The sequence below is a fragment of the Thunnus maccoyii genome, chromosome 18 (genome assembly GCF_910596095.1).
Source record: "Thunnus maccoyii chromosome 18, fThuMac1.1, whole genome shotgun sequence".
Lineage (NCBI taxonomy): Eukaryota > Metazoa > Chordata > Actinopteri > Scombriformes > Scombridae > Thunnus > Thunnus maccoyii.
Genome location: NC_056550.1, coordinates 29,909,151 through 29,919,150, shown reverse-complemented (window position 1 = coordinate 29,919,150; position 10,000 = coordinate 29,909,151). Strand labels below are relative to the sequence as shown.

Below are 10,000 nucleotides of genomic sequence, written 5' to 3'. Positions count from 1 at the left end.
GAGACAGACAGGTGGACAGTCAGAGAGAGAGACAGACAGGGGGACAGTCAGAGAGAGAGACAGACAGGCGGACAGTCAGAGAGAGAGACAGACAGGTGGATAGTCAGAGAGAGAGACAGACAGGTGGACAGTCAGAGAGAGAGACAGACAGGGGGACAGTCAGAGAAAGAGACAGACAGGTGGACAGTCAGAGAGACAGACAAGCGGGCAATCAGAGAGAGAGACAGACAGGTGGACAGACAGACAGACAGACAGGCAGAGAGAGAGACAGACAGGTGGACAGACAGACAGACAGACAGGCAGAGAGAGAGACAGACAGGCGGACAGTCAGAGAGAGAGACAGACAGGTGGATAGTCAGAGAGAGAGACAGACAGGTGGACAGACAGACAGACAGACAGTCAGAGAGAGAGACAGACAGGTGGACAGTCAGAGAGAGAGACAGACAGGTGGATAGTCAGAGAGAGAGACAGACAGGTGGACAATCAGAGAGAGAGACAGACAGGTGGACAGACAGACAGACAGACAGGCAGAGAGAGAGACAGACAGGCGGACAGTCAGAGAGAGAGACAGACAGGTGGATAGTCAGAGAGAGAGACAGACAGGTGGACAATCAGAGAGAGAGACAGACAGGGGGACAGTCAGAGAAAGAGACAGACAGGCGGACAGTCAGAGAGAGAGACAGACAGGGGGACAGTCAGAGAGAGAGACAGACAGGTGGACAGTCAGAGAGAGAGACAGACAGGTGGACAGTCAGAGAGAGAGACAGACAGGGGGACAGTCAGAGAGAGAGACAGACAGGTGGACAGTCAGAGAGAGAGACAGACAGGTGGACAGACAGACAGACAGAGAGAGAGACAGACAGACAGACAGACAGACAGACAGAGAGAGAGAGAGACAGGCAGGTGGACAGTCAGAGAGAGAGACAGACAGATAGACAGACAGACAGACAGACAGGCAGAGAGAGAGAGAGACAGGCAGGTGGACAGTCAGAGAGAGAGACAGACAGGTGGACAGTCAGAGAGACAGGCAGGTGGACAGTCAGAGAGAGAGACAGACAGATAGACAGACAGACAGACAGACAGGCAGAGAGAGAGACAGGCAGGTGTCTCACCCTCATGCCCTCGAAGCGAGACAGGGCCCTCAGGGGCCTCAGAGCTCTCAGCGTCCTCAGAGACTTGATGGCTCCCAGCTCAGAGAATCCCAGAAGGTTGGCAGTCAGAGACACCAGAGACACCTGCAGACAGCACACCTGTTGCTAACAGAACCTGTTGCTATGGTAACTACAGGTTAATGAACCCGACACCAGGTATTCATGAAGTATCAATACGTTACCAATAATCACTGCTATTGATCGTGTTCTTACATCTACGATGAGGAAGTCGAGCCAGCACCAGGCGTTGGTGAAGTAGGTCTTGAATCCGTAGGCGACCCACTTTAGAACCATCTCGACTACGAACACGTAGGTGAACACCTGGTCTGCGTACTCCAGCAGCGTCTTTATGACCGGGCGCTGCTCCAGGTAGACGTCCTCAAACGCCTGTTCACACACACTCACGTTAGCACCTGCACAGGTGAGTAAGTGTACTTCTCCTCTACTGCACTCAGCACATTTACAGGTACTTGTACTTTACTTTGGTCATTTTTATTTCAATACTTTGCTGTTTTTATACGTGACTCCACCTCAGAGGCAGATATTGTTTCCTGCGCTGTGAGCTCATGTCTGTCCTTGATGGTGCACATATTCTGTAGTGTCATGCTGCCCCATCCACGCCTCAACAGTTAAAGTCTTCTATTACTGTAAATCAAGCTTCAGAGTTTCTCAACCTCAGGATCGGGCCCGCTGTGAGGCCACTGTACCTGCAGACGGGCCAGTGAAGGTTTGTCTGAAGTGTTGATAAGTGAACTTCACTCCTGACGTCTGCGTGTAACTGAACAACATGTCTTCCTCTGTGGTTAACGCGTGTTTGGGTCAGATTGGGGAAACAGGATTCTAATTTGATGATGATCATTTGTTTCCATGACAACAGAAGAGAGGCCACAATATTTAATTTATTGTTTACGTTATTGTTAATGATTCATGTCACCAGAACATTATGTCACTCACCTGTGTTAGTAGTCAGACTGTCAGCCATATTTGTAGTCCACTGTTAGCTATGCCAGCCATGTTAGTAGTCCTGTGGTTAGTTTTCCAGCAGTCTGCTGTTGGCCATGTTGTCTTCAATGGTTAGTACTCACACGGCACACATTGCTGAGAACCAATCAGATCTGACCTGCTCAGTCACATGATCTGATCCAACCAGCAGCCAGGAGCACTGATATTACAACATGCAGAGGCAGGTTAAAGATGTATGATCCACTCTGAGTGAGTTCACGGTTAAAACAATATACATTCATAGTTTATAACAGTTATATAATAAAAATAATATTATATATATATATACATATATATATATATATATATGTATATATATATATATAAAAGTTCACCAGAGCTCCGCTGCTCAGCAGGATCATGAAGATGATGAAGGATTCAAAATAGTTGTGTTCAGCGATGGAGAAACAGGTTCTCCTGAACTTAGACCAGACCTTCCCTTTGCCCTGGGACGTGTCTATGTCCAGGCAGGGACAGCAAAGGTAGCACTCTGAAATCAAACACACACACACAGATACACACAGATACACAGATACACACACACACACACACACACACACACACAGCTTTTTATTGATTACTGATTTTTACAGAAGTACCCCATAAAATCCTCCACATCTGAAGTTTTTCTTCGATACTTTGTGTTGTGTGTGTGTGTGTGTGTGTGTGTGTGTGTGTGTGTGTGTGTGTGTATGTGTGTGTATGTATGTGTGTGTGTGTGTGTGTGTGTGTGTGTGTGTGTGTGTGTGTGTGTGTGTGTTCGTACTCTCAGTGCAGCAGTCCACAGGTGTGTTTCGATCACGATCTTCATCAGTTTCTTCCTCCTGAACTTCAGGAAGTTTCTGTACGGTGCTGCAAACTGACGTCTCGTCACACTGAACAAACAGTAAACAGATTTCAGGCAGAACTCACTAACAGTCTGTTTCTCACATGATCACCTCTGTTTGTGTTTATTTATGTTCATGTTTATTTATGTTCATGTTTATTTATGTTTGTGTTCAAATTAACAGATTAGATTAAGCTCAATAATAATAACTAATATTCATCAGAGTGCACCAGTGCACACATCTTCCCACCATAACTTCAGACACTACAGTTGAGTTTCAGGTGAAATGTTGCAATAAAACAGAAAAGGATTTACTTGGGAGTTATTTTCTTTCTCCTCTTCTTCCTCTTCCTCTTCTTCCTCTTCCTCTTCCTCTTCCTCTTCATCGTCCTCATCTTCATTTTCAGGCGTCTCAAAGTCAGACTCGGCCTCAGCGATGGGGACCCTCAGGGAGGCAATGTTGTGGTAGTTGCTGGTCAGGTTGTCATGGTTACAGCTGAGGGCCTTGACATCAGGTCCCAGCTGGTCTGAGGCCACAGAGTTCAAAGCCAAGAACTCCTTCCTGTCGTCTTCGTCGCTGTCGACTGCTAACGACATTTACAAGAGAAAATTAATTCACTTATAAATCTGTGAAAGAAGAATCACAGAAAGATAAAAAAAATAAAGTCCTGGTCCTGTTGGAGGACTGGTCCTACCAGTCTGGTTTAGGTTCTTGTTTCCCAGCAGAGCCCAGATGTGATCCAGGACCCAGGACGTCACCCAGGCCACAGCCCTGTTGATCCGGTTTATGGCGATCTGCAGATTGTTTTCTCCGTCTTCTTCTGGAGCCGCCAGATTTTCACCGCTGAACGAGCTCAGCAGCAGGGCCAGGAACAGATTCAGGACCTGAAACCAGACCAGGAACAGAGTCTGAAACCAGGGAGAGGGACACATCTAGGGACTGACTCAGGAACAGATTCAGGACCTTGACTGGTTTAGAAATGTCAGGTTTGGTTGCTGGTTCAGGACTGTAAAATGTAACTTGTTGTTTCAACTTCAACATATGTGAAGTCAACAAATACAAATAGTTCTAACGCCACCAAAAGTAATCTGGACTTAATATTGCATGTTGTATAAACTCTCGCCTTCATTTGTTGGATTTATATCTGTTAATTTATTGAACTGGTCGGGTAGATGTTTGAAATTGTGCTGCTGACGTGCAGCTTTAAGCTTATTGTCTCAGGAACTTAATAAACGATCCAATCTCAGATCATCATGAAGAACATGTCAGTCTAAATGAATCCAGTCCTCCCAGTCATATTAATACTCACATTCCTCCAGACACTGGCCGAGGAGGAGGAGTCGCAGCCTAATTATCAACTCTAGACCTGAACTTCATTATAACTCATTAGAAAGTCTTGTTCTTAGTCTCTCAGCCAACCTGGAAAACTTTACAGCCAGTTCTATGTGTTATAGTGAACCGTCCTCCTGGTCCGTACTCTGAACTCTGATCTGAATTCTCAGAGTTTTTATCAAACTTAGTCCTTAGTACAGATAAAGTAATTATAATAGGTGATTTAATATTCATGTGGACGTTGATAGTGACAGTCTCAGCACTGTGTTTATCTCATTATTAGACTCAACTGGCTTCTCTCAGTGTGTAAATAATCTCACTCACAAAATTAACCATCTCCTGCCCTCAACAGGCACCGTTCTCTCCCCAAACACAGGAACCTTAGAAACAGCTGTAAATCCTGACATATATTTGGACTGTTTTTCTCCAGTAGACTTGTCTGAACTAACTTCAATGATTTGTTCAGCTAAACCATCAACCTGTCTCTTAGACCCCATCCCAACTAGGCTGCTTAAGGAAGCCTTACCCTTAGTGAGCACTTCTTTACTAGATATGATCAATTTGTCTTTAGTAACAGGCTATGTACCACAGTCCTTTAAAGTAGCTGTAATTAAACCTCTTCTTAAGAAGCCTACTCTTGATTCAGGTGTTTTAGCCAATTATAGACCTATATCTAACCTTCCATTTCTCTCTAAGATCCTTGAGAAAGCAGTCTCTAATCAGTTATGTGACTTTCTACATAACAATAGTTTATTTGAGGATTTTCAGTCAGGATTTAGAGGCATCATAGCACAGAGACAGCACTGGTGAAAGTCACTAATGACCTCCTAACTGCATCAGACAAAGGATTTGTCTCTATACTTGTCCTGTTAGATCTTAGTGCTGCATTTGACACAATTGATCATCAAATCCTTTTGCAGAGACTGGAACATTTAATTGGCATTAAAGGAACTGCATTAAGCTGGTTTAAGTCCTATTTATCAGACTGACTTCAGTTTGTACATGTTAATGATGAATCCTCCATGAAGGCAAAAGTTAGACACGGAGTTCCACAAGGTTCTGTACTTGGACCAATTCTGTTCACCTTGTATATGCTTCCTTTAGGTAATATTATTAGGAAACACTCCATAAATTTTCATTGTTATGCAGATGATACCCAATTATATTTATCAATGAAGCCTGATGAAACCAATCAGTTAAACAAACTCCAAACATGCCTTAACGACATAAAGACCTGGATGACCTGCAATTTTCTACTACTAAATTCAGATAAAACTGAAGTTAATGTGCTTGGCCCTAAACACCTTAGAAACACATTATCTAATGATAAAGCTGCTCTGGATGGCATTACCCTGGCCTCCAGCTCCACCGTAAGGAATCTGGGAGTTATCTTTGATCAGGATATGTCCTTTAACTCCCACATAAATCAAATTTCAAGGACTGCCTTTTTTCACTTACGTAATATCACAAAAATCAGGCACATCCTGTCCCTAAAAGATGCAGAAAAACTAGTTCACGCATTTGTTACTTCTAGGCTGGATTATTGCAATTCCTTATTATCAGGCTGCCCTAACAAGTCTCTAAAGACTCTCCAGCTGGTCCAGAATGCAGCTGCACGTGTTCTGACTAAAACTAGAAAAAGAGACCACATTTCTCCCATTTTAGCTTCGCTGCATTGGCTTCCTGTAAAATCTAGAATAGAATTTAAAATCCTTCTCCTAACTTACAAAGCCCTTAATGGTCAGACACCATCATATCTTGAAGAGCTCATAGTACCGTATTATCCCACTACTAAATTGAATGCTGGCAAATGTGCAAATAATGTAAATGAACTGAGTGAACTCTCAGCAGTTCATTCATTCATCATTTCAAGTTAAAAGAACTCATAAGTCTGAGTTCTAAATGGTATTGAAATTAGTTTGAATTAACTTGAAATTCTAAAACTTAGTTAATGACAAAATATTAGTTGATTTCTAGTCTGATATTTTACAGTGACGTCTTGGTTACTGGTTCAGGTCCCTTGTCTGCCTCATTCATGCCGACCTTTGACCCCAGACCTGGATCTGACTCACCACCAGGTTCCCGATGACCATGACCAACATGAAGACCACCAGACACATGGTCTGACCCGCCACCTCCATGCAATCCCACATTGTCTCAATCCACTCGCCACACAGGACCCTGAAGATGATGAGGAAAGCGTGGAAGAAGTCGTTCATGTGCCAGCGAGGAAGCTCGCAGTCAGCTGAGATGCGACAGACACAGTCTTTGTAGCTCTTCCCGAACAGCTGCATACCGACCACGGCGAAGATGAAGACGATGATGGCCAGGACCAGGGTCAGGTTCCCTAGGGCCCCCACCGAGTTCCCAATGATCTTTATCAGCATGTTAAGGGTCGGCCATGACTTGGCCAACTTAAACACTCGCATCTGGGGGTGAGACAGGCCGCAGACAGGCAGGGAGACAGGTAAGGAGACAGAAGACAGGATACAGGTAGGGAGACAGGTAAGGAGACAGGTAAGGAGACAGGTAAGAAGACAGGTAGGGAGACAGGAGACAGGTAGGGAGACAGGTAAGGAGACAGGTAGGGAGACAGATAGGGAGACAGGTAAGGAGACAGGTAGGGAGACAGGAGACAGGTAGGGAGACAGGTAAGGAGACAGGTAGGGAGACAGGAGACAGGTAGGGAGACAGGTAAGGAGACAGGTAGGGAGACAGATAGGGAGACAGGTAAGGAGACAGGTAGGGAGACAGGTAAGGAGACAGGAGACAGGTAGGGAGACAGGTAGGGAGACAGGTAGGGAGACAGGTAGGGAGACAGGTAAGGAGACAGGTAGGGAGACAGATAGGGAGACAGGTAAGGAGACAGGTAGGGAGACAGGTAAGGAGACAGGAGACAGGTAGGGAGACAGGTAGGGAGACAGGTAAGGAGACAGGAGACAGGTAGGGAGACAGGTAGGGAGACAGGAGACAGGTAGGGAGACAGGAGACAGGTAGGGAGACAGGTAGGGAGACAGGTAAGGAGACAGGCAGGGAGACAGGTAAGGGGACAGGAGACAGGTAAGGAGACAGGTAAGGAGACAGGTAGGGAGACAGGTAGGGAGACAGGAGACAGGAGACAAGTAGGGAGACAGGCGGGGAGAGAGACAGGGAGACAGGTAAATTATTAATCTGCTGCCGTTGATGATGTAATGATGATACTGCTGCTGCTGATATCACACTGACCAATCGGAATGAGCGCAGCACAGACAGGCCCTGAACATTAGCCAATCCCAGCTCCACCAGACTCATGGTGACGATGATGCTGTCAAAGATGTTCCAGCCCACCTGTAACCATGGCAACGGGACAATCACACATTGCCATCATCATAATGTCATAAATGAAATGTCAACAAAAAAGAAGTAGTCTGACCTGGAAGTAGTAGAACGGATCCATGGCCAGAAGTTTGAGCACCATCTCAGCTGTGAAGATCCCTGTGAAGACCTGCAGGAGGTCACAGGTCACAGTTCAAAAGTCACAGGGAATAGAAAAACTGAGTCACTGCTGCCTGGATAGAAACTGAGTCTTTACTGTGTGGATAGAAACTGAGTCACTACTGCCTGGATAGAAACTGAGTCACTACTGCCTGGATAGAAACTGAGTCACTACTGCGTGGATAGAAACTGAGTCACTGCTGCGTGGATAGAAACTGAGTCACTACTGCGTGGATAGAAACTGAGTCACTGCTGCGTGGATAGAAACTGAGTCTTTACTGCGTGGATAGAAACTGAGTCACTACTGCGTGGATAGAAACTGAGTCACTACTGCCTGGATAGAAACTGAGTCACTACTGCATGGATAGAAACTGAGTCTTTACTGCGTGGATAGAAACTGAGTCTTTACTGCGTGGATAGAAACTGAGTCACTGCTGCCTGGATAGAAACTGAGTCTTTACTGCGTGGATAGAAACTGAGTCACTACTGCCTGGATAGAAACTGAGTCACTACTGCGTGGATAGAAACTGAGTCACTACTGCCTGGATAGAAACTGAGTCACTACTGTGTGGATAGAAACTGAGTCTTTACTGCGTGGATAGAAACTGAGTCACTACTGCCTGGATAGAAACTGAGTCACTACTGCGTGGATAGAAACTGAGTCACTACTGCCTGGATAGAAACTGAGTCACTACTGCGTGGATAGAAACTGAGTCTTTACTGCCTGGATAGAAACTGAGTCTTTACTGCGTGGATAGAAACTGAGTCACTACTGCCTGGATAGAAACTGAGTCTTTACTGCGTGGATAGAAACTGAGTCACTACTGCCTGGATAGAAACTGAGTCACTACTGCGTGGATAGAAACTGAGTCACTACTGCCTGGATAGAAACTGAGTCACTACTGCCTGGATAGAAACTGAGTCACTACTGCGTGGATAGAAACTGAGTCACTGCTGCCTGGATAGAAACTGAGTCTTTACTGCGTGGATAGAAACTGAGTCACTACTGCCTGGATAGAAACTGAGTCACTACTGCCTGGATAGAAACTGAGTCACTACTGCGTGGATAGAAACTGAGTCACTACTGCCTGGATAGAAACTGAGTCACTACTGCCTGGATAGAAACTGAGTCACTACTGCGTGGATAGAAACTGAGTCACTACTGCCTGGATAGAAACTGAGTCACTACTGTGTGGATAGAAACTGAGTCTTTACTGCGTGGATAGAAACTGAGTCACTGCTGCGTGGATAGAAACTGAGTCACTGCTGCGTGGATAGAAACTGAGTCACTACTGTGTGGATAGAAACTGAGTCTTTACTGCGTGGATAGAAACTGAGTCACTGCTGCGTGGATAGAAACTGAGTCTTTACTGCGTGGATAGAAACTGAGTCACTGCTGCGTGGATAGAAACTGAGTCACTGCTGCGTGGATAGAAACTGAGTCACTACTGTGTGGATAGAAACTGAGTCTTTACTGCGTGGATAGAAACTGAGTCACTGCTGCGTGGATAGAAACTGAGTCACTACTGCGTGGATAGAAACTGAGTCTTTACTGCGTGGATAGAAACTGAGTCACTGCTGCGTGGATAGAAACTGAGTCACTGCTGCGTGGATAGAAACTGATTTACTGCTGCGTGGATAGAAACTGAGTCACTGCTGCGTGGATACAAACTGAGTCACTACTGCGTGGATAGAAACTGAGTCACTGCTGCGTGGATAGAAACTGAGTCACTGCTGCGTGGATAGAAACTGAGTCACTGCTGCGTGGATACAAACTGAGTCACTGCTGCGTGGATAGAAACTGAGTCACTGCTGCGTGGATAGAAACTGAGTCACTACTGTGTGGATAGAAACTGAGTCTTTACTGCGTGGATAGAAACTGAGTCACTGCTGCGTGGATAGAAACTGAGTCACTACTGTGTGGATAGAAACTGAGTCTTTACTGCGTGGATAGAAACTGAGTCACTGCTGCGTGGATAGAAACTGAGTCTTTACTGCGTGGATAGAAACTGAGTCACTGCTGCGTGGATAGAAACTGAGTCACTGCTGCGTGGATAGAAACTGAGTCACTACTGTGTGGATAGAAACTGAGTCTTTACTGCGTGGATAGAAACTGAGTCACTGCTGCGTGGATAGAAACTGAGTCACTACTGCGTGGATAGAAACTGATTTACTGCTGCGTGGATAGAAACTGAGTCTTTACTGCGTGGATAG

The 10,000-nt window shown here is 45.4% G+C and overlaps 1 protein-coding gene across 2 annotated transcripts in view; it reads right to left on the bottom strand.

Annotated features, from left to right (window-relative positions):
- The window catches only part of scn4ab (sodium channel, voltage-gated, type IV, alpha, b), a 62,882-nt gene that overhangs the window by 10,136 nt on the left and 42,746 nt on the right, over positions 1–10,000 (bottom strand). For both annotated transcript variants that reach the window (XM_042391841.1, XM_042391840.1), the window contains exons 14-22: positions 7,725–7,796; positions 7,538–7,639; positions 6,385–6,741; positions 3,675–3,864; positions 3,295–3,566; positions 2,920–3,028; positions 2,489–2,643; positions 1,365–1,538; positions 1,113–1,235 (exon numbers count right to left, since the gene is read on the bottom strand). In XM_042391841.1, coding sequence (XP_042247775.1) covers positions 1,113–1,235; positions 1,365–1,538; positions 2,489–2,643; positions 2,920–3,028; positions 3,295–3,566; positions 3,675–3,864; positions 6,385–6,741; positions 7,538–7,639; positions 7,725–7,796 — 1,554 coding nt within the window. The remainder of the gene's footprint in view (positions 1–1,112; positions 1,236–1,364; positions 1,539–2,488; positions 2,644–2,919; positions 3,029–3,294; positions 3,567–3,674; positions 3,865–6,384; positions 6,742–7,537; positions 7,640–7,724; positions 7,797–10,000) is intronic.